Source organism: Zophobas morio, unplaced genomic scaffold, assembly GCF_036711695.1.
Source record: "Zophobas morio isolate AGI-343-1 ecotype UQ-CSIRO unplaced genomic scaffold, CSIRO_AGI_Zmor_V1 ptg000026l, whole genome shotgun sequence".
In the NCBI taxonomy this organism is placed as follows: domain Eukaryota; kingdom Metazoa; phylum Arthropoda; class Insecta; order Coleoptera; family Tenebrionidae; genus Zophobas; species Zophobas morio.
In genome coordinates, this window is record NW_026972131.1 from 1,509,097 (window position 1) to 1,534,841 (window position 25,745).

The 25,745-nt window shown below is 28.6% G+C and overlaps 1 protein-coding gene across 6 annotated transcripts in view; it reads left to right on the top strand.

Annotated features, from left to right (window-relative positions):
• Positions 1-25,745, top strand: part of LOC135136644 (CREB-regulated transcription coactivator 1-like) — a 71,095-nt gene that overhangs the window by 20,527 nt on the left and 24,823 nt on the right. For 2 of the 6 annotated variants that reach the window (XM_064066025.1, XM_064066021.1), the window contains exons 2-7: positions 8,748-8,891; positions 24,478-24,675; positions 24,727-24,851; positions 24,906-25,062; positions 25,162-25,263; positions 25,363-25,407. In XM_064066025.1, coding sequence (XP_063922095.1) covers positions 8,748-8,891; positions 24,478-24,675; positions 24,727-24,851; positions 24,906-25,062; positions 25,162-25,263; positions 25,363-25,407 — 771 coding nt within the window. Of the gene's footprint in view, positions 1-8,747; positions 8,892-24,477; positions 24,676-24,726; positions 24,852-24,905; positions 25,063-25,140; positions 25,264-25,362; positions 25,408-25,745 lie in introns of all 6 variants that reach the window. The other 4 variants (XM_064066020.1, XM_064066022.1, XM_064066023.1 and 1 more) reach the window with 4 other exon arrangements.

Consider the following 25,745-nt stretch of genomic DNA (forward strand, 5'->3'; position numbering starts at 1 on the left):
AACTGTCCTGTTGTTGAAAAAGAACTCTATTTATTAACAAAAAAAAAAACTTAAGCCCCACCCACCCGCCCGGATCTGAATTGTGATGAGTTTTTCATTCCTAATCAGATCGAAGGGCGAAGTTTAACTGCAAAATCCTCATTTCTCTACAAGATTTTATCATATGAAATATTTTTTTACATCAATATTTCTCTAAAAATTTCTACCCTTGTAAAAAAAAACATATTTCATATGGTAATTTCCTGTAGAGAAATCAGGAATTTGCAAACTAAACTCCGCCGATCAGCTCATGATGAATAAAACATTCGTCACAATTGACAAGGGATGGGTGGGCGGGGCTTATATTTTGTCCATTTCTTTTTTAATATACGAAGCCTTGTTTTCCCAACAAGAAACTGACAACATGTTTAACTGTCCTGTTGTTGAAAAAGAACTCTATTTATTAACAAAAAAAAAAACTTAAGCCCCACCCACCCGCCCGGATCTCAATTGTGATAAGTTTTTCATTCCTAATCAGATCGAAGGGCGGAGTTTAACTGCAAAATCCTCATTTCTCTACAAGAAATTATCATATGAAATATTTTTTTACATCAATATTTCTCTAAAAATTTCTACCCTTGTAAAAAACATATTTAATGTAGTAATTTCTTATAGAGAAATCAGGAATTTGCAAACTAAACTCCGCCGGTCAGCTCATGATGAATAAAACATTCGTCACAATTGACAAGGGGTGGGTGGGCGGGGCTTATATTTTGTCCATTTTTTTATTAATATACGAAGCCTTCTTTTCCCAACAAGAAACTGACAACATGTTTAACTGTCCTGTTGAAAAAGAACTCTATTAACAAAAAAAACTTAAGCCCCACCCACCCACCCAGATCTCAATTGTGATGAGTTTTTCATTACTAATCAAATCGAAGGGCGGAGTTTAACAGCAAAATCCTCATTTCTCTACAAGAAATTATCATATGAAATATGTTTTTACATCAATATTTCTCTAAAAATTTCTACCCTTGTAAAAAAACATATTTCATATGGTAATTTCTTGTAAAGAAATCACGAATTTGCAAACTAAACTCCGCCGGTCAGCTCATGATGAATAAAACATTCGTCACAATTAACAAGGGGTGGGTGGGCGGGGCTTATATTTTGTCCATTTCTTTCTTAATATACGAAGCCTTGTTTTCCCAACAAGAAACTGACAACATGTTTAACTGTCCTGTTGTTGAAAAAGAACTCTATTTATTAACAAAAAAAAAACTTAAGCCCCACCCACCCGCCCGGATCTGAATTGTGATGAGTTTTTCATTCCTAATCAGATCGAAGGGCGAAGTTTAACTGCAAAATCCTCATTTCTCTACAAGATTTTATCATATGAAATATTTTTTTACATCAATATTTCTCTAAAAATTTCTACCCTTGTAAAAAAAAACATATTTCATATGGTAATTTCCTGTAGAGAAATCAGGAATTTGCAAACTAAACTCCGCCGATCAGCTCATGATGAATAAAACATTCGTCACAATTGACAAGGGATGGGTGGGCGGGGCTTATATTTTGTCCATTTCTTTTTTAATATACGAAGCCTTGTTTTCCCAACAAGAAACTGACAACATGTTTAACTGTCTTATTGTTGAAAAAGTCTATTTATTAACAAAAAAAAAACTTAAGCCCCACCCACCCGCCCGGATCTCAATTGTGATGAGTTTTTCATTCCTAATCAGATCGAAGGGCGAAGTTTAACTGCAAAATCCTCATTTCTCTACAAGAAATTATCATATGAAATATTTTTTTACATCAATATTTCTCTAAAAATTTCTACCCTTGTAAAAAAACATATTTCAGATGGTAATTTCTTGGAGAGAAATGAAGATTTTGCAGCTAAACTCCGCCATTCAGCTCACGATGAATAAAACATTCATCACAATTGAGAAGGGGTGGGTGGGCGGTTCTTGTATTTTGTCCATTTTTTCTTAATATAGCAAGTCTTATTTTCTTAAAAAGAAACTGAAAAGATGGTTAACTATCCTGTCGTTGAAAGAAAACTTTATACATTAAAAAAAAACAAAGATTAAGCCCCACCCACCCGCCCAAATCTCAATTGTGATGAATTTCATATAGTAATTTCTTGGAGAGAAATGAGGATTTTGCAGCTAAACTCCGCCATTCAGCTCACGATGAATAAAACATTCGTCACAATTGAGAAGGGGCGGGTGGGCGGGGCTTATATTTGGTCATTTTTTCTTAATACCAATATTGGATCGATGATGAGTTATCAAACTTCAGTGATGATGACAATGAAGATTAAAAAAAAAGTCACAGCTTTTTGATGAATAATGATTAATATTTAAAAATGAATTTTTTGAAATTTCCTGTTAATAAATTTATTGTTTTTTGCGTATCATAACATCCAAATAAACTACGATTTTATTAAATTGATTGCTGTTTAAACCATAAATCTCTGGAGTACATCCAATGAAAAATATTTTCATAACTCAACAAGGGTTTGTTCACAATTTTCAATACGAATTTAAATGAATTCATATGCTATAATTATCGTTATAATTAAGCATATTTACTTAATTATTGCTGAAGGGGATGACGTCATCTTAAAAATTTCCAATAGTAGTTTTATAAAATAAGATACTCCTGCATTTGTGGTTTATGAATTCATGTTGAGTTTTTACCCTAGATATCCAGATCCAAAATTAATTTAACCTTGAAACTGCAAAACTGAATACCTACCGAGAATATGCAAAGTATTATCAGTCTGCACTTGTAGTTTATCAGTGTATTCTTTATATATAGGGTGACTAAAAAGAAATTAATGAATGGGGATATCTGTTTTGCTGTTGGAATCAAGAACGGTTCACCCCATTTTCCCGAAAATTTGAGTATTTAGTACTGTTATCACAAGAATTTTTGAAAAATTTTGAGCCAAAACCAATTACACTTCATGTTTTTCGATTCAGCTCGTCAAGATCTATATCTCAAAATTTTTTAAAAATTTTTTGGCAATTTATCAAAAATCACAATTGTCCGATATGAATTTTTGACCGTTTTCTCGCACCTTTGGAAAATTCTTTGCAGACATTTTCTTGTAGATTTCGACTCGTACAATTTACTATCGGCTTAATTTTTTCGAAAATTCCAACCATTTTTCCAGAATCAATAAGATAACGATTTTCGAGATAAAAAAAAATAATTTCCAAACAGAATTTTTGAAAATCATGAACCAAAACAGACGAACTGATTCGAAAAACATAGTGTGTAATAGACACTATGTTTTTCGAATCAGTTCGTCCAGATTTATTTCCTACAATTTCTTGAGAATTTTTTGACAATTTTTCAAAAATATTAATTTTTCAAAGTATGAATTTTTCACCGTTTTTCTGCAACATTCGAAAATTACGTAAAGACATTTTCTTCCAAATTTCGAACCGTAGAATTTATTTTCGGCTTCATTTCTTTGAAAATTCCAACAATTTTTCCAGAATCGTAAGATACAAATTTTCGAGGCAGAAAAAATTAATTTCCAAACCGAAGTTTTGGAAAATTTTGAACCAAAACTAATTACAGTTTATGTTCTTGAATCAGCTCGTCGAGATTTATATCCCCGAATTTTTAAAGAATTTTTGGGCGGTTTTTCAAAAACCTCAATTTTTAATGTAAATATTATTTTTTGAATTGGAAAATTACCGAAAGACACTTTTTGTAGATTTTGGGCTATAAAATCTATTTTGGGCTTAATTTCTTCGAAAACTGCAACAGTTTTTCCAAAAAAGATTTTCAAAATAAAAAAAAAATCATTTCGAAACCGAGTTTTTGGAAAATCTAGATCCAAAACCATTTATACTTTATGTTTTTCGAATCAGATAAGATAAAAATTTATGAGACAGAAAAAGTTCAATTCTAAACCTAATTTTTGTAAAATCTTGAGCGAAAACTAATTACACTTAACGTCTTTGAATTACCTCGTCGAGATTTGTATCCCAGAAATTTTTGAGGCAACTTTTCAAAAATCTCATTTTTCAATATGAACTTTTGGCCGTTTTTGTGCATTATTAAAACATTTTCTTGTAGCTTCCGACTCACAGAATTTATTTTAGGTGTCATTTCTTTGAAAATTTCAACGTTTTTTTCAGAATCGATAAGATAAAAATTTTCGAGGCAAAAACGTTCATTTACAAACCGAATTTTTGGAAAATCTTGAGCCAAAACTAATTACACTTGATGTTTTTCGAATCAACTCGTCAAAATTTATATTCCAGAATTTTTAGGCATTTTTTCAAAAATCTCATTTTTCAATATGAATTTTTGACCGATTTTTCCGCATCATTAGAAAATTACCTAAAGACATTTTCTTCTAGATTCCGACTCACAGAATTTATTTTAGGTTTCATTTCTTCGAAAATTCCAACAATTTTTCCAGAATCGATAATATAAAAATTTAAAAATTTTCGAGACAGAAAAAATTCATTTCCAAACCGAATTTTTTGAAAATCTTGAGCAAAAAGTAATTAGACTTAATATTGTTGAATCACCTTGTCGAGATTTATATCCAGGAATTTTTTGAGAGTTTTTAGGCAATTTTTTCAAAAATTTCATTTTTCAATATGAATTTTTGACAGTTTTTTCCGCATCATTAAAAAATTACCTAAAGACATTTTCTTGTAGTCTCCGACTCGCAGAATTTATTTTAGGTTTCACTTCTTCGAAAATTGTAACAATTTTTCCAGATTCGATAAGATAAAAATTTTCGAGGCAGAAAACATTCATTTCCAAACCGAATTTTTGGAAAATCTTGAGCCAAAACCAATTATACTTTACGAGTATGTTTTTCGATTCAGCTCGTAAAGATCTATACCTCAGAATTTTTTGAAAATTTCTTGGCAATTTTTCAAAAATCTCAATTGTCGAATATGAATTTTTGGCCGTTTTTTTGCACCATTCGAAAATTCTTTGCAGACATTTTCTTGTAGATTTCGACTCGTACAATTTACTATCGGCTTAATTTTTTCGAAAATTCCAACCATTTTTCCAGAATCAATAAGATAACGATTTTCCAGATAAAAAAAAATAATTTCCAAACAGAATTTTTGAAAATTATGAACCAAAACAGACGAACTGATTCGAAAAACATAGTGTGTAATAGACACTATGTTTTTCGAATCAGTTCGTCCAGATTTATTTCCTACAATTTCTTGAGAATTTTTTGGCAATTTTTCAAAAATATTAATTTTTCAAAGTATGAATTTTTCACCGTTTTTCCGCAACACTCGAAAATTACGTAAAGACATTTTCTTCCAAATTTCGAACCGTAGAATTTATTTTCGGCTTCATTTCTGTGAAAATTCCAACAATTTTTCCAGAATCGTAAGATACAAATTTTCGAGGCAGAAAAAATTTATCTTCTTGAATCAGTTCGTTTCAAAAACCTCAAATTTTCAATGTAAATATAATTTTTTGAATTGGAAAAATACTTAAAGACACTTTTTGTAGATTTTGGGCTATAACATCTATTTTGGGCTTAATTTCTTCGAAAACTGCAATAGTTTTTCCAAAGATGGATTTTCAAAATAAGAAAAAATCACTTCCAAACCGAATTTTTGGAAAATCTAGATCCAAAACCACTTACCCCACCCACCCGCCCCAATCTCAATTGTGATGAATTTCATATAGTAATTTCTTGTAGAGAAATGAGGATTTTGCAATTAAACTCCGCCACTCAGCTCACGATGAATAAAACATTCATCACAGTTGAGAAGGGGTGGGTGGGCGGGGCTTGTATTTTGTCCATTTTTTCTTAATGTACGAAGTCTTCGTTTGGCAACAAGAAATTGAAAACATGTTTATCTATTCTGTTGTTGAAAGAAAACTATATATATTAAAGAAAAAAACGAAGATTAAGCCCCACCCACCCGCCCAAATCTCAATTGTGATGAATTTCATATGGTAATTTCTTGGAGAGAAATGAGGATTTTGCAATTAAACTCCGCCCTTCAGCTCACGATGAATAAAACATTCATCACAATTGAGAAGGGGTGGGTGGGCGGGGCTTGTATTTTGTCCATTTTTTCTTAAAGTACGAAGTCTTCGTTTGGCAACAAGAAATTGAAAACATGTTTATCTATTCTGTTGTTGAAAGAAAACTATATATATTAAAGAAAAAAACGAATATTAAGCCCCACCCACCCGCCCCAATCTCAATTGTGATGAATTTCATATGGTAATTTCTTGGAGAGAAATGAGGATTTTACAATTAAACTCCGCCCTTCAGCTCACGATGAATAAAACATTCATCACAATTGAGAAGGGGTGGGTGGGCGGGGCTTGTATTTTGTCCATTTTTTCTTAATATGGCAAGTCTTATTTTCTTAAAAAGAAACTGAAAACATGGTTAACTATCCTGTCGTTGAAAGAAAACTTTATACATTTTAAAAAACAAAGATTAAACCCCACCCACCCCCCAAATCTCAATTGTGATGAATTTCGTATGGTAGTTTCGTGGAGAGAAATGAGGATTTTGCAACTAAACTCCGCCCTTCAGCTCACGATGAATAAAACATTTGTCACAATTGAGAAGGGGTGGGTGGGCGGGGCTTATATTTGGTCATTTTTTCTTAATACCTATATTGGATTGATGATGAGTTATCAAACTGCAGTGATGATGACAATGAAGATTAAAAAAAGTCACAGCTTTTTGATGAATAATGATTAATATTTAAATGAATTATTTTGAAATTTCCTGTTAATAAATTTATTGTTTTTTGCGTATCATAACATCCAAATAAACTACTATTTTATTAAATTGATTGCTGTTTAAACCATAAATCTCTCGAGTACATCCAATGAAAAATATTTTCATAACTCAACAAGGGTTTGTTCACAATTTTCAATACGAATTCAAATGAATTCATATGCTATAATTGTCGTTATAATTAAGCATATTTACTTAATTATTACTGAAGGGGATGACGTCATCTTAAAAATTTCCAGTAGTAGTTTTATAAAATAAGATACTCCTGCATTTGTGGTTTATGAATTCGTGTTGAGTTTTTACCCTAGATATCCAGATCCAAAATTAATTTAACCTTGAAACTGCAAAACTGAATACCTACCGAGAATATGCAAAGTATTATCAGTCTGCACTTGTAGTTTATCAGTGTATTCTTTATATATAGGGTGACTAAAAAAAATTAATGAATGGGGATATCTATTTTGCTGTTTGAATCAAGAACGGTTCACCCCATTTTCCCGAAAATTTGAGTATTTAGTACTGTTATCACAAAATTTCGTTATTGAAAAACTCACGTGAAATAGACGCATAGCATGCGTCTTTTTAGCGGACTTTCACAGTCCATATAATATATCTTTATTTTAATTTGCCAAATTAAATTTTATAATTTTTTGAAGAAGCCGTATTTGTTCGACTGTACTTTATAGGAAGTTCTCTCGAAATAATCTTCGACTAATTTTTATTTTTTTGGATATTGAAATGAAAAAATGATCCATTTCTTTGGGGCACACGGTATATTAACATTAACGTCAAGCACAAGATCTTGCAAGAACTGGTTTATGTTGAACTTTAATTGTTTCTTTCTATCTTTGTTTTGGATAGCTGTATTCTTATTAAAAATTAACATCTCTATCTAACTTCACTATGATAGTTTATTTATATTTTCTGTTTATAATTCTAGTGTTGTGTCCATAAAGTTAATGTTCTTGAACTTCTTAGTCGTAATAGCTCACTAAATGTTGTCTTTGCGACTATGTACGGCAGGATGCGACGTTTATTTTTTTATTTAAAATATTACTTGGTGGATGCAAAAAAAAACGAAGTAAAAACAAAATACAGTTAAAAAACACACTTTACAATAAAGAGAACGATATAACATGACACTACCGGACGCATAATTGTGGTTTAACTGATGAGTAATGACAGAGTACCCATATAATGATGATGATGGTATTTTATTGTTAGAGCTTCCGCTAAGAAAATATTCAAATTTTCTTTCAATGTGCGATTTATTAACTCACAGAAAAATTGAAAAAATTGAAAAGAGAGGTGATGGTTTTGCAGATCTACAAATTTAATATCGTGACTCATTGCATAACATTAGTTATGTTAATTCGTTGCAGTTGATATTAATCAAAAGTATGAAAAAATTGTCATTTCTAACCTGTTTTAAAATTGTTACATGTTACAGAGTTTGCGCCTCGTAATATTTCGCTTATATAATAAATTAAGTCCGGGAACACAGTTTACAGTATGACTGAAACTCGAAACGATGTGTCGTTATGTATTTTATTTCATGCTGTTACTAATTTTATTTAAATAAAATTTTGCAATCAAATATTTCAACAATTACCAAAAAAAAAAAATTATTCTGAAACATTAAAAAAATCGAAACAACAAAAAAAAATACAAAATCCAGAAATCAAAACATCAACGAATCGAAAAATCAAAAAAATTGAAAATGTAAAATTTAAAAAATCGCAAAATTAAATTTTATAGTTTTTCGAAGAAGCTGTAATTGTTCGACTGCACTTCAGTAGCGAGGGAAGTTATGTCTAAATACACAGAACTTGACTTTTTAGTACATACTCATGTACTCATCGGGTATATATTCTATAGGTGTATACAAATGTAGACATAACATCAATGTATAAAACCTACTTTTTTTCTTATAAACTAAATATGCCAACAGAAGCAATTAGATAACAATGTTTTGAGGTGGTTTCAGGTGGCACCTGATAGAAGTTCATCTAAAAACACGCTTCGTATCAACAATCAAACATTGGGTACATTCCGCGGTGGTTCTCTACCCAATGTATCCGCGGGTGTTCCTACTGTCAAGTCAACTTGCCAAAACACAGAATCAACAAAGGTGAATTTTCACCCTACTTGTTTCAGTGTTGTAGACTTTATGTTATGTTATGCATTTGTGTGTTGTAGTCTTAACATATTTGTGATTACGAGATTTCGTTGCTTTGCATGTCAAGTATTTTTTTTGCTGTCGTAGTTTGGTAGAAATTTTGTTGCTGAAAATTACGTTTGCGCTTGTGTGGGTGATGTGCTGCGTTTAAATTAAGTATGCACTTCTTATTGAATATTAGAGTTGAAGTAGACGTCGTTTCTTTGTTCCTGTAGTATAATTCGCTTGTGAAGCAGTGTATTTTAGCCAGCGAAATATTGGACTTTGCAAGTTATTTGACGTCGAAAAAAACTAATGTGGTCCAATCCTTCGGTGGGTATTTATTTGTGCTTAGGCTTGATATATTTTTTTAGTATTTAACGCTGTTGATTTCTACAGTTACTTACATTATCCAATGAGACGGATTTTTACAATAGTCCAAATTTTACCCTTTTACAGTGACGCTACAAAAAACAACACAGGCGACTAATTTATTTGACGTTTTTGTTAATTTTGTTTCGACAGAACTTCCGCCGCCCCTGAAGTACAATAAACATCCAGCTTTTTCGAAAAATTATAAAATTTGTTTTTGAGAATTTTATTTTCTTTGTGAGAATCCCTAGAAATTAAAATTGAAAAAATAAAATGAGGTTTTTTTTGCCAAAATTTTGTGATGACGTCATCATCAATAAAATAAATTGACTCAATTTTTTTTACCCGATCAGACCTGACAGCTGGAGAGAAAGAATAAAAAAAGTTTTTGGGAACAGTGCGACATACTATAGCAATTATTAATAGTTTTTAGAACTGCTTATACAGGTGTCTCAAAAAAAATAGTGAATGGGTCAACTTATTTTGTTGATTAAATCAGCGTCGGTTCACTCATTTTTAGGAAAATTTGGGAATACAACATTGTTATTCTTAGTACCTGACTTAGTGAGAAATTGAATAAACTGACGAATATTGACAATTCGAAAATAAAACAAGACGAAACCTCGGAATGAAATAAATAAAAATTATTTTTTATTTATCTTCTATTTACATATTTCAATTTTGGGACTTTCATACTTCGACTAAATTTTTCGATTTTTCAACTAACTATTCGTGTTCTTTATTTTTTCTTATTCGATTTTTCAAAATATTGCGACTTTTTAAATCTTACATTGTTCGATTTTTCAGTTTTATGATTTTTCGATTTGTTGGTGTTTTGATTGCTCGAATTTTTAAATTTTCGATTTTTTGCTTTCTCGTTTTTAGATTTTTCGATTTTTAAATTTTTTGGAATTAATTTTTCAGTTTCTCGATTTCTCGATTTCCCAGTTTTACGATAATTCTTTTTTTCGATTTTCCAGTTTTTCAATGTATCAGTTTTGGGAATTATGTGTTTAATTTTTCGATTTTTCGTTTTTTCGATTAATAGATTTTTTAATTTTTCGATTTTTCGTGTTTCCGATTTTTCGATTTCTCAATTTTTCATTTTTTAAATTTTGAATGTTTAAGTTTTGAGATTTTTCAATATGTATTTCGATTTTGAAATTTTTAGATTTTTCGACTTTCTGTTTTTTTTTACTTGTTCTCATTCTTTCGATTTTTTGCCTCATCGTTTTTAAGTTTTTTGATTTTTCAATTTTTAGGAATTAATCTTTCAGTTTTTCGATGTTTCCAATTTTCGTTTTGTTGATTTGTTTTTTAAGTTAAAATTTTTCAATTTTGAATTTTCCCATTTTTCGATTTTTAGTTACTTCCATTTCGCAATTTTTCGATTTTTCGACTTCTCAATATTTCGATGTTTTCCAGATTTTTTTATTTTTCGATTTCGATTTCTCGATTTATCAGTTTTTCGATAATTCTTTTTTTCAATTTTCCCGTTTTTCAGTGTTTCAGATTTAGGGATTATGTATTTAAATTTTTCAATTTTTCAATTTTTGGCGTTTGTAAACTTTTCGGATTTTCGATTTCTCAATTTCTCAATTTTTCAATTTTCTGATTTTCAATCTTTTGGGATTTTTCATTATATATTTCGATTTTTTAATTTTTACATTTTTCGACTTTGTGTTTTTTTTTTGATTTTTTAATTATTCGAGTTTCCAATTTTTAAGTTTTGGGATTTATCTATTTAAATTTTTCAATTTTTCAGTTTTTCAATTTTTGGAGTTTCTAAATTTTTCAATTTTTCGATTTTTCAATTTCTCCATTAATGGATTTTTTAACTTTTCGATTTTCGCGTCTTTGGGATTTTTTAATATGTATTTCGATTTTGAAATTTTTAGATTTTTCGACTTTCTGTTTTTTTTTTTACTAGTTCCCTTATTCGATTTTTAAAAATTTTGTGATTTTTTTAAATCTTACATTTTTCAATTTTTTTATTTTTGATTCGTTGATGTTTTGATTTCTCGATTTTGTAAATTTTCAATTTTTTGAATTTTTAAATTTTAGATTTTTTTTTTGTAGTTTCCATTACTCAATCTTTCGATTTTTTGCCTCCTCGTTTTTAAGTTTTTTGATTTTTCAATTTTTAGGAATTAATCTTTCAGTTTTTCGATGTTTCCAATTTTCGCTTTTTTGATTTGTTTTTAAGTTAAAATTTTTGAATTTTGAATTTTCCCATTTTTCGATTTTTAGTCACTTCCATTTCGCAATTTTTGGATTTTTCGACTTCTCAATATTTCGATGTTTTCCAGATTTTTTTATTTTTCGATTTCGATTTCTCGATTTATCAGTTTTTCGATAATTCTTTTTTTCGATTTTCCAGTTTTTCAGTGTTTCAGATTTGGGAATTATGTATTTAAATTTTTCAATTTTTGGCGTTTGTAAATTTTTCGATTTTTCGATTTCTCAATTTTTCAATTTTTCTGATTTTCAATCTTTTGGGATTTTTCATTATATATTTCGATTTTTTAATTTTTACATTTTTCGACTGTTTTTTTGATTTTTTCCTTAATCGATTTTTTAAAAGTTTGTTAATTATTCGATTCGCTGATCTTTTGATTTTTTCGAATTTTTAAATTTCTCACTTTTTTTTGTTTCGATTTCTCAATCTTTTGATTTTTTGCCTTCTCATTTTTAGATTTTTCAATTTTTCGGAAATAATTTTTCAGTTTTTCAATACCCCTATTGAATTTTTTAAAGTTAAATTTTTCAGTTTTGAATTTTCTCATTTTTCGATCTTTAGCTATTTAGATATCTCAATTTTTCGATTTCTCGATTTCTCAGTTTTTCGATTATTCGAGTTTCCAATTTTAAGTTTTGGAATTTATGTATTTAAATTTTTCGATTTTTCAGTTTTCAATTTTTGGCGTTTCTAAAGTTTTGGATTTTTCAAGATTTCGAATTTTAAATTTTTTGATTTTTTACTTACTCGATTTTTCAAAATTTTGCGAGTTTTTAAATCTTACAGTTTCATCTATTCAATATTTTAATTTTTGGATTTTTTAGGTTTTTAAAATTCTTCAGTTTTTTGATCATTCTTTTTTTCGATTTTCCAGTTTTTTAATGTTTCAGTTTAGGGTATTTTTTAAATTTTTCGATTTTTCAATTTCTCGTTTAATGGATTTTTAAATTTTTCGATTTTAAAGTTTTTAGATTTTTCGACTTTTTTTTATTCTTTATTTATTCCCGTATTCGATTTTTCAAAATTTTGTGATTTTTTTAAGTCTTCCATTTTTCAATTTTTTGATTTTTGGATTCGTTGATGTTTTGACTTGTCAACTTTTTTTAATTTTCAATTTTTTGCCTTCTCGTTTTTAAGTTTTTGGATTTTTAATTTTTTTTTAATTTTTCAGTTTTTCGATGTTTCGATTTTTCGCCTTTTTGGCTTTATTTGTTTTTTTAAGTTAAAATTTTTCAATTTTGAATTTTCCCATTTTTCGATTTTTAGTCACTTCCATTTCACAATTTTTCGACTTCTCGATCTTTTGATGTTTCGATTTCCCGATTTTTTAATTTTTCGATTTTCCAGTTTTTTAAAGTTTCAGTTTTGGGAATTATGTACTTATTTAAATTTTCCGATTTCTCGATTTCTCAATTTTTCAATTTCCAGTTTTGGGGTTTTTCAATATGTATTTCAATTTGTAATTTTTAGATTTTTCGACTTTCTGTTTTTTCTACGTATTCCCTTATTCGTTTTTTCAAAATTTTGTTTTTTTAAATTTTACAATTTTCAATTTCTCGATTTTGTAAATTTTCAATTTTTTGAATATTTAAATTTTAGATTTTTAATTTTTTTGTTGTTTTCATTTCCCAATATTTCAATTTTTTGCCTTCTCGTTTTAAAATTTTTCAATTTTTCATTTTTTTGGGATTAATTCTTCAGTTTTTCGATGTTTCGATTTTTTGGTTTATTTATTTTTTTAAATTGAAATTTTTCAATTTTGGATTTTCCCATTTATCGATTTTTCGACTTCTCAATGTTTTGATGTTTCGATTTCCCGATTTTTCAATTTTTCGATTTCGATGTCTCAGTTTTTCAAAAGTAATTTTTTTCGATTTTTCATTTTCTCGATTATTGGATTTTTTAATTTTCTTCGATTTTTCGTCTTTCCGATTTCTCGATTTCTCAATTTTCAAATTTTCAATGTTTCAGTTTTGGGATTTTTCAATATACGTATATTTCATTTTTAAATTTTTTGATTTTTGGATTCGTTGTTTTGATTTCTCGATTTTCTAAATTTTCAATTTTTTAAATTTAAAATTTTTCATTTTTGTATTATTTGCCTTTCTTAATCTTTCGATTTTTTGCCTTTTCGTTTTTAAGGTTTTCGATTTTTCAATTTTTGGGAATTAATTTTTCAGTTTTTCGATGTTTCGATTTTTCGCGCTTTTTGGTTTATTTTTTGTTAAAATTTTTCAATTTTGAATTTTCCCATTTTTCGATTTTTAGTCACTCCCATTTCACAATTTTTCAATTTTTCGACTTCTCAATCTTTTGATGTTTCGATTTCCCGATTTTTCAAGTTTTCGATTTCGATTTCTCAGTTTTTCGATAGTTATTTTTTTCGATTTTCCAGTTTTTTAATGTTTCAGTTTTGGGAATTATGTATTTAAATTTTTCGATTTTTCATTTTTTCGATTTATAGATTTTTTAATTTTTCGATTTTTCGTGTTTCCGATTTTTCGATTTCTCAATTTTTCAATTTTCAGTGTTTCAGTTTTGGGATTTTTCAATATGTATTTCGATTTTGAAATTTTTAGATTTTTCGACTTTGTTTTTTTTTTATTATTTTTTACTTATTCCCTTATTCGATTTTTCAAAATTTTTTGATTTTCGATTCGTTGATGTGATTTCTCGATTTTGTAAATTTTCAATTTTTTCAATTTTTAAATTTAAAATTTTTCATTTTTTTGTTTTTTCGATTTCTGTCTTTCTTCTTATTTTTAGATTTTTTGATTTTTCAATTTTCCCAATTTGCGATATCTCAATTTTTCGATTTTTCGAGTTCTCGATTTATCGATCTTTTGATGTCTCGATTTCGCGTTTTTTCAATTTTTCGATTTCTCAGTGTCACAATTTATTGTTTTTTTAAATTTCCGATTTTTCGATTTCTCTGTTCAAGTTTTGGGATTTTTCAAAAAGTCGAATTTTAAATGTTTAGATTTTTTACTTACTCGATTTTTCAAAAAAGATCTTACATTTTCAACATTTCCATCGATTCGATATTTTAATTTCTAGATTTTTAGATGTTTTAGATTTTTAAAATTCTCGATTTTTGAATTTTTCGAGTTATAGATTTTTTAATTTTTCGATTTTTTGTGTTTCCGATTTTTCGATTTCTCAATTTTTCAATTTTCAATGTTTCAGTTTTGGGATTTTTCAATATGTATTTCGATTTTGAAATTTTTAGATTTTTCGACTTTGTTTTTTTTTACTTATTCCCTTATTCGATTTTTCAAAATTTTTTGATTTTCCGATTCGTTGATGTGATTTCTCGATTTTGTAAATTTTCAATTTTTTCAATTTTTAAATTTAAAATTTTTCATTTTTTTTGTTTTTTCGATTTCTCAGTCTTTCTTCTTATTTTTAGATTTTTTGATTTTTCAATTTTCCCATTTTGCGATACAGTAAACCCTCGTTACTTCGAACTCGGATAAGACAAACACCTCGTTATTACGAACTGGAATCGAAGTCCCAAACAGTCCACTTATAAAATGAATGCAACTTAATTCGGTTTACACGAAATTCGGTTAATACGAAACTCGAACAACTTTTTCGGTCCCAAGTTATAATTCTCATATAAAATCACTCGGTTAACGCGAACAAAAAGTGCAAACTCCTTGCATCGTGCTCAAATACGATTTACTTTATCTTAATGGGTATCTAGTAAGCACAACGCAAAAATATGTCTGTGTGGTTTACCGAGTTGTAATCAGTTCGTTCTTATTGTTCAATGTGCTAACGTCCAAGATGGCAGATCAAAAACAAAAAGGAGGCCAAAAATTCATTAATATTAAAACGAAAATGCAAACTGCAGTAGCTAAAAAGTTCACCATTCCAAAATCTACATAATCGACCATTCTGAAAACCCGATCTCAAATAAAAAAAAAATTAATGTTGGGATCATTTGCGTCAAATTTTTTCAGAAAGTTGTTAAGGAAAATTGCTCCATGAAATTTTATATGTATGTAGTACTAGTACTAATGCTCAAAATTTGGTTATATATTGTTAGAAATCTATTACGAAGAAAACTCAGCTTAAATAAGTTGTTTTTATACATACATTTGTTTTTGTTATATTTTTTATTTAAATGTCAAAAACTGATTTTCGGTTATGGCGAATTCGGTTAACACGAATTGGTCAAGATCATGGTCCCGACGAGTTCGTGTTAACGAGGGTTTACTGTATTTCAATTTTTCGATTTTTCGAGTTCTCGATTTATCGATCTTTTGATGTCTCGATTTCGCGTTTTTTCAATTTTTCGATTTCACAGTTTTTCAATTTTTGGCGTTTAAAAAATTTTTGGATTTTTCGATTTCTCAGTGTCACAATTTATTGTTTTTTTAAATTTCCGATTTTTCGATTTCTCTGTTCAAGTTTTGGGATTTTTCAAAAAGTCGAATTTTAAATGTTTAGATTTTTTACTTACTCGATTTTTCAAAAGAGATCTTACATTTTCAACATTTCCATCGATTCGATATTTTAATTTCTAGATTTTTAGATTTTTTAGATTTTTAAAATTCTTGATTTTTCAATTTTTCGATTTATAGATTTTTTAATTTTTCGATTTTTCGTGTTTCCGATTTTTCGATTTCTCAATTTTTCAATTTTCAATGTTTCAGTTTTGGGATTTTTCAATATGTATTTCGATTTTGAAATTTTTCCATTTTTCGACTTTGTTTTTTTTTTTACTTATTCCCTTATTCGATTTTTCAAAATTTTTTGATTTTTCGATTCGTTGATGTTGTGATTTCTCGATTTTGTAAATTTTCAATTTTTTCAATTTTTAAATTTAAAATTTTTCATTTTTTTTTGTTTTTTCGATTTCTCAGTCTTTCTTCTTATTTTTAGATTTTTTGATTTTTCAATTTTCCCATTTTGCGATAATTCAATTTTTCGATTTTTCGAGTTCTCGATTTATCGATCTTTTGATGTCTCGATTTCGCGTTTTTTCAATTTTCCGATTTCTCAGTTTTTCAATTTTTAGCGTTTAAAAATTTTGGGATTTTTCGATTTCTCAATGTCACAATTTATTGTTTTTTTAAATTTCCGATTTTTCGATTTCTCTGTTCAAGTTTTGGGATTTTTCAAAAAGTCGAATTTTAAATGTTTAGATTTTTTGCTTACTGGATTTTTCAAAAGAGATCTTACATTTTCAACATTTCCATCGATTCGATATTTTAATTTCTAGGTTTTTAGATTTTTTAGATTTTTAAAATTCTCGATTTTTGAATTTTTCGATTTATAGATTTTTTAATTTTTCGATTTTTCGTGTTTCCGATTTTTCGATTTCTCAATTTTTCAATTTTCAATGTTTCAGTTTTGGGATTTTTCAATATGTATTTCGAATTTGAAATTTTTCGATTTTTCGACTTTGTTTTTTTTTTACTTATTCCCTTATTCGATTTTTCGATTTGTTGATGTGATTTCTTGATTTTGTAAATTTTCAATTTTTTCAATTTTTAAATTTAAAATTTTTCATTTTTTTTTTGTTTTTTCGATTTCTCTGTCTTTCTTCTTATTTTTAGATTTTTTTATTTTTCAATTTTCCCATTTTGCGATATCTCAATTTTTCGATTTTTCGAGTTCTCGATTTATCGATCTTTTGATGTCTCGATTTCGCGTTTTTTCAATTTTTCGATTTCTCAGTTTTTCAATTTTTGGCGTTTAAAAATTTTTGGATTTGTCGATTTCTCAATGTCACAATTTATCGATTTTTTAATTTTCCGATTTTTCGATTTCTCTGTTCAAGTTTTGGGATTTTTCAAAAAGTCGAATTTTAAATGTTTAGATTTTTTACTTACTCGATTTTTCAAAAAAAATCTTACATTTTCAACATTTCCATCGATTCGATATTTTAATTTCTGGATTTTTAGATTTTTAAAATTCTTGATTTTTGAATTTTTCGATTTATAGATTTTTTAATTTTTCGAAATTTCGTGTTTCCGTTTTTTCGATTTCTCAATTTTTCAATTTTCAATGTTTCAGTTTTGGGATTCTTCAATATGGATTTCGAATTTGAAATTTTTCGATTTTTCGACTTTGTTTTTTTTTACTCATTCCCTTATTCGATTTTTCAAAATTTTTTGATTTTTCGATTCGTTGATGTTGTGATTTCTCGATTTTGTAAATTTTCAGTTTTTTCAATTTTTAAATTTAAAATTTTTAATTTTTTTTTTCGATTTCTCTGTCTTTCTTCTTATTTTTAGATTTTTTGATTTTTCAATTTTCCCATTTTGCGATATCTCAATTTTTCGATTTTTCGAGTTCTCAATTTATCGATCTTTTGATGTCTCGATTTCGCGTTTTTTCAATTTTTCGATTTCACAGTTTTTCAGTTTTTGGCGTTTAAAAATTTTTGGATTTTTCGATTTCTCAATGTCACAATTTATTGTTTTTTTAAATTTCCGATTTTTCGAGGTCTCTGTTCAAGTTTTGGGATTTTTCAAAAAGTCGAATTTTAAAGGTTTAGATTTTTTACTTACTCGATTTTTCAAAAAAAATATTTTAATTCCTGGATTTTTAGATTTTTTAGATTTTTAAAATTCTTGATTTTTCAATTTTTCAGTTTTGACAATATTTTTATTTCTCCTTCAAAAATGAAAAATCACACATTTAAAAAAAAAGACGCTGGGAGCCCCTAAGATTCTGTAAAATTCTTTCCAAATAAAGAACTCCACGGATCCCCGAGATTTTTTAAAAGTATTTAAAAAAAAAAAACACAAGAGGCCGCGAAGATTTTTATAAAAAAAACACAAGGCACCTGCAAGACTTTCTCTTTTAAACGCAAAAAATTGGTCTAAAGTTATTTAGACACATCTTCCCTCGCCTCTGAATTAAAAATATATTATCAGTACATGCTTAACTTCAATTGTTTATGTTTATACATCGAAAAAATGCGACAATTAAGCACGCAGCAAATTGTCTCCTCAAAAGAGAGGAAGCGGTTAAAATTATTAATTAAGCTACAATGCAGCAAAACGATCTGAATATTATTTTGGGTAAGTCGATGCTATTTTGACAATTTTTATTTTATCATTATTAATTATTAAAAAGTGAAAAAAACGGTTTTTGTTTATACCAGGATTCTATTTCGTGTTAAAGCAATGAAGTGTTTACAATTAATGGAAAGACTCCAAAATATTTCGTCCTGAAAGGTCTCCTGTTTCAGAACGTTCCCGCAACATTCCCTGTTATCCAGAGCCAGAGTGTCCGTATTGTGTTGTAAAAAGAAAAAAGTGGACGACGTAACTGTAACTGAGCTTTTTAATAATATAAATCAAATGGAGTATTGTAATTTATGTTTTATTGAAAGTATCTGCCAAAGGAATCACGTTTTTGTTTGATTGTACTCGTTATGAATCGGAAAATACTTTCCATTAAAGTCATACAATGTTATATCAAATCAAATTATACACGGATGTACAGTGAAATGTTAATTCGAACTGTCTTATTATTAAATTATTTCATATTAATTAGTCGTAACGCGAACGACTCATTTTGTATCCAAGTAATAACTGTTGTTATTATTAAATACGACACGTTTACTCTTAATGTCATTTTGGTTTATTATATTGTGGTGAACAACTAGTTTCTCGACGTTTCACACCCAGTAGAGTATGAAAAAGTAGGTCTCCTGTTTCCGTCTTTTAGGAATATCGTTTATACATATTTGTGTGTTATGAACCTGCCTTCATTTCTTTACCGTAAACTACAAAACCGAATGCTCTGAAATCTTGCAAACGTTTTATGGTAAATCGCTAACCAAAACTAAAACATAATTTGACGTTTGAGTAATTTTGTCAGATGAAATGAATTTATGAGCTATTATACCCACAGTTACACAAAAAATTGATAATTTTATATATTAAAAATAATAGCAAAATATTTATGCATGCACCGGTTTATCTTATCATTTTTGCTTTGTTGCAGTAGAAATAGCAATTTCGCGTTTCAAACGACTCCACTTCAGCATTGATGATGTAATTATTTATTAGTGTTGTCTGAAATCTGGTAGTACGTTGAGTTTGTACCAGATGCCATTTTATTACTTACATTAGTAGCTTTAGTATTTTGAATATTTAACTCTTTGGTTACATCATTAACATACACAGATTTAAAAAAAAAAGGGTGCAAGATTATTAACAAACTTTGTGTTTAGCCGCTGTCTTTTAATGCAATTTGATAATAGTTATTTATTGTACAAATGGGTAAAGTGGGATATTGTCCACGAAAGAAATGTTAACCAACTAGTCTGTCAGGACTATAATTTTTTACTTTGTAAATCAAGTAAAGTTATTTCACATAAACACAACATTATATTTGAAATAAGGTAGTACTTTTTTCAAATATGATATATATATTTTTGTAACATCGTTGGATGTGAGAGGACAATACATAAGAGCCAATTCTGAATCTGAGCCTTTTTTTGTTTCCTCGAATCTAGAAGTTCAGGTAGAAATGATGAGAATAAAATTTTGTAATTTTAGGCTCATATGATTTTTCCAAAAATTATCGTCTTTTCTGATGATTTCCCAGTAAAGATCTACGTTGGTATAAATAACGAAAATTGTGGTCCTTGAATTTGATAAAAATAATAATGCTGTTTTAACCTGATGGTATCAAAGTTGTCAATAAAAAAAAAATTTAAAGGCTGTGAGGGATCTAAAGACTCTAATAAGGGTCCTAAGGGGTCAAAAATTAAAATTCTGTTTCGAATACTTGAAAGATTCTAAAGATCCTAGAGAAATTCCCAAAGCCAAAGATTCTAAAACTTGTAAAAATCGTGTGAATTCTTAAAATGAATGAAAGACCTAAAAATCGTAAAGATCGGAAAAATATTTTCTGTAATTTTTATAAATCCTAAAAGCACTGAAGGCGTTGAACCCTAATTATTATCTTATGAATCTTGGAAACTGTAAAGATTCCAGAGATTTCGAAAATTTCAAAGATTTGGACTCTTGAGATTTATAAATTTTAGAAAATCTTAAAAAATTTAGAAAGAGTGTGAAAAATGTGTAGACTTGAAAATATTGGAAATGGTTGAATTTCAAAATTCTGGCATAACTGGAGCCTGATAAGTTTAGAAATTTTGGAAAATGTGATATTAAGAAAAACAGGCCAAATATAAACCCCGCCCACCCACCCCATCTCAATTGTGATGATTTATTTTATTCTTAGAAACTTCTACCAAGTTTAAAATGATTTTCCAATTACGCTCCGCCCCCAGGCTCACGACTAATAAAAAAAATTCATCACAACTGAAAGGGCGGGGCTGATATTGAGTCATTTTTTCCTTAATATACGTAGTCATCTTTTCGTAATGAGAAACTTAAAACATGTTTAAAATGATAATTTTTTCTAAAGAAATATGGATTTTGTAATTAAGCCCCACCCCTCGAACTGACAACGAATGAAAAATGCATCACATTTCACGTACGGGCAGGTGGGTGGGGCTTAATCATGCCCCCATCTTTTCTAAATATAGACACTTTTCTTTCGATAACACGATACTTAAAACATGTTTTGCATTCCACAACAAGGCAAAATCTAAGCCCGCCCACCCACCCTGTCTCAATTGTGATGATTTTTTTTATTCGTCGTGAACCAAGGGGGCGGATCTTAACTGAAAAATACTTATTTCTTTACAGGAAATTAAAAACATGTTTTTGTGTATCTTGTTAAAAATACCATGTATATTAAGATAAACAGGCAAAATATAAACCCCGCCCACCCACCCCATCTCAATTGTGATGATTTCTTTTATTCTTAGAAACTTCTACCAAGTTTAAAATGATTTTCCAATTACGCTCCGCCCCCAGGCTCACGACTAATAAAAAAATTTATCACAACTGAAAGGGCGGGGCTGATATTGAGTCTTTTTTTCCTTAATATACGTAGTCATCTTTTCGTAATGAGAAACTTGAAACATGTTTAAAATGATAATTTTTTCTAAAGAAATATGGATTTTGTAATTAAGCTCCACCCCTCGAACTGACAACGAATGAAAAATGCATCACATTTCATGTACGGGCGGGTGGGTGGGGCTCAATCATGCCCCCATTTTTTCTAAATATAGACATTTTTCTTTCAATAACACGGTACTTAAAACATGTTTTGCATTCCACAACAAGGTAAAATGTAGTTCGAAAAATCTGAAAAATTGGGCTAATCAGGAAAATCTGAACATACTAGAAATTTTGAAAATTTTGCAAATTCGAAGATTCCCAAAAAATAAAAGAAAATAAAAAAATATTAAATCTCAAAATTTCCAAATGTTTGAAATATTTAACAGGTTCCAAACCTTTCAAAATTTCTAAAGACTCGACACATTCTAAAGATTTTGAAGTTTTCATACACACTAGAATTTGCGAATTGTAAAGACACCAAAGATGCTAGATAAACTAAAGTTTTAGGTTCTAAATAGAAGAAACATCCAACAAAATCTTAAAAATTGTAAACATCTTCGAAGTATTAATATTCCTGGAAAGTATAAAAATTATAAACTTTATAAAATTTAATTCGAAAGTATCCAAATTTCCAAAGATTTTTAAAACTGAAAACTCGAAGATTCTAAATACTCTTAAAGGCTCAAACATTAAAAAGATCTTTAAAATTCTGTTCCAAATACATATTTCAAAGATTCTATAATTTGTGAAAAATGCATGAACTTTTAACATGACAAAAATTTTAAAGATTCCAAAGACTAAACAAAACAAAAATCCTAAAAATCTGAAGAATGCTTCCTTTCATTTTTATAAATCCTATAAGTATTAGGGGTCTTGAACACCCTAATTATCATCTTATACATCTCAGAGATTCTAAAGATTTCAGATATTCCAAAAATTTCAAAGATTCTATTCTTGGGGTCTATTAATTTTAGAAAATTTTGAAATGTCTAGAAAGTGTGAAATGAAAAATGTGGAAGACCTAGAAATCTTGAAAATTGAGGAAAATGTTGAATTCTGGCATATCCGAAGACTTATGTTTTTATAACATTTAGAAAATATGGAACTTTTGTAAATTTAAAAAATGTACTCAATTCTAGAAATTCTAAACATTTTAGTGAATTTGTGAAAATATTCCAAATACTGTGAAAGTTCAAAGTCTTACCTAAATTTCAAAGATTTCGAGGATTCCAAGGGTGCCAAAACTCTAAGGACTCTATTAATACTAAATTGATATATGTGCCCTTGCTAAAATTTAAATGACGTTATCAAAAAAATATATATATAGTTATATACGGAAAAAGTGACTATAAATATATAGGTACGATAAAAAAAGAATTCTCAAAGTTAAAGTTGATGATAATTTTTCGAAGTTGTATTTGTTCGACTCTTTCAACTACATAAAGATAGTACACCAAAATTTTGTGTACAAATTAGGTACTTGCAAATTATTCCTGGACATTATTATGTCTGAATCTCTGGGGAAGACACAATATTTTTTAAAATAAGTGATTGTTTAGTGTTTAATTAATCGTTCATTCTTCAAAGGAAATTCCATTTTTAGACGAGGAGAGAACGAGTTTTTGATTTAAAATTATGCAAATTTTTATAATTTGATACATTTTACTAAAATATTTTCTTTCAAAAAATTATTCAAATTTTTTTTAATAATCTGTCATTTTATATATGAATCAATACACAAAACTGGCAAGATTTAGATTCTCATTACTTCACTAACCAGTTATTTACCTGAACAATCACATTTATTTAAATTTAATTTTTTCATACTCTTTTCCGCACCACCTATGAGGTAAAGTATTATAGGGGCGTTTTTTACGTGGTATCTCCAGTAGACTTATTCCATTATTATTACTATTAATGCAAATAAATTTTTTTAAATTTACATTTTTTTTTTTTTAGAATTTGTCTGATGAGTTGACTTCTTTTATAACGAGAATCTACTATCTCCGAAAGTAAGGCATATAAATAAAATTTTTCTAGGGGCTCTTTCATATTATATGCCCAAAATTTATCGTCTCGTTGAATTATGCAATATTTAAATTTTTTTGTTTAACTAAGAATTAATTCTTTAATTGTGTTTGATACAAACAAAACGTCCTAAATTAGCAAAACTAGTGGAACCGTAATCATGAAATGGATTTTTTTTTAAAGTAGTTATTTTTATGTTTTAGCAGTATTGTGTAATCCCAACATGAAAAAATAAAAAAAAAATATATCATTGAAAAATCGAAACATCGAAAAATTGGAAAATCGAAAAGTTAAAAAAAGATGGAAAATCGAAAATTTCAAAAATCCCGAAAATTGAAAAATTGAAATATAGAAGAACCGAAAACTCGAGAAATCAAAAATCTAGAATTTTAAAAATTGAAAAATCAAAAGCTTAAAAAACGAAAAACTAAAAATCGGGAAATCCAGAAGTCGAACAATCGCAAGCTTATAAAATCGAAAAATTGAAAAATCAAAATCCTGAGAAATTGAAAAATTGAAACATCAAAAACCTGAAAAATCGAAAAATTGAAGAAGTGAAAAATCGAAACTTTGGGAAAATCAAAAAAAGATTACTTCAGAAATCGGAAAACTGAAAATTTAGAAACGTCAAAATTTGAAAAATTGAAAAATCGAAATATTTAGAAATCGTAAAATTGAAGAGTAAAAAATTGAGAAATTGTATCATTGAAACGTCGGAAAATTGAAAAATCGAAATGGAGAAACCGAAGTACAAAAAAATTGAAACGTCGAAAGTAGAAAAATCGAATAACCTGCGGTTGGTACTTTGGGTTGGCGATTGGGGACCCTTAAAGAAAAGTGACTGCTGTACCGCCCTAAAGAAAAACACAACAATTACAATGATTTTTTTATAATTCTGTTAAATATGAAAATAAAAAAGTTATAGTGTTGTAAAAAGTTTTTGTTTTTCTAATGTATGCACAATTTGTTTCAGGATGAAGCGGCAAATGCCAACATGGTAAATTATCGACCGGGCAGTAGAGCACGTTCTCAAGGAGGACCAATTCGAAGGCCTCATGACAGAAGGCTAGACACATCACCCTATTCCAGTAGTACATTTTTAAGTCCTCCGCACGATACAAGTTGGAGACGTACACATAGTGATTCCGCATTGCACCAAAGTGCTATGCAGGCATGATATAGTGTGTCTGCGATCTTTCCAATTCTGAAGTGTATGTTGTAGGACATGAATTCCGAACGAAACGAAAACTGTAATAATAGATGGATGTTGCCAAATATGAATGGCCCAGAAAGAAATGAGGGACGACCGAGGTCGAGTTGCGAGGTTCCTCGCGTACCTGGTATACAGTAAGATTATTCACTCATTTTAGGTACATTAACATTAACCGAAAATGTTTTTAGCATATATCCTTCAGCACATGTACCGGGAGCTGTCCAAATACCCATTGGCGGTAATAATACGGGATCTCTACCGGATTTAACCAACGTAAATTTTACGTCGCCGATCCGCGTACCCTTAGATCAAGACTTAGATCAAGGGAGTTCACCATATAGTTCTGTAAGTAGTCTAACTGTCTTAGGACAATTCCCGTATTGCAGTACATAAGTATAATAGTTTCTAATTAGACTAGATTAGAGTCCTTGTGCTTATTTCCAGAGTCCTGTAAATGCAAGTCCATCTACTTTATCCCCCACAAGTATACCTCAAGGAGTACGACAAGGCCGTTTTCATTTTACACATCCATCACACGCACACTCGGTATGTCGATACTTTTTTCTTTAGATTTAATTTGTTGCTTTGCATGCGTTTTTGTGAACACTTTCGTTTGCATGTTTTCTTTTTTTATTTTTGTTGCAGAATCATTTATCAGTTCCTAATAGATATCCCAATCATCCAACTAAGGTAGGTCTAGTCAATGTTTGCTTTTAATTTTAGTTCAGATGATGTTTCACCATATTAAGCATTCCATTGAGTTTGTAGAAATATTTAATATTCAGTATATTTTATGTTTTATAGCTAGTTTTTTTTAAGTTATAACATAGATTGTTGAATTAAAACTAATTCATTATGTACTGTATTCAATGTGTACTTTTTTAACGATTAAAAAGTGTGTTAGGACGATAACAGTGAAGTGTCGGCTACAACAAATTCGTAATGAATCAGAATTAATCATAAATTCCACATTGACTAATTGAACAAACTATGTAGTCGATTACGGGTTTTTAAGCTTATTAAAATTA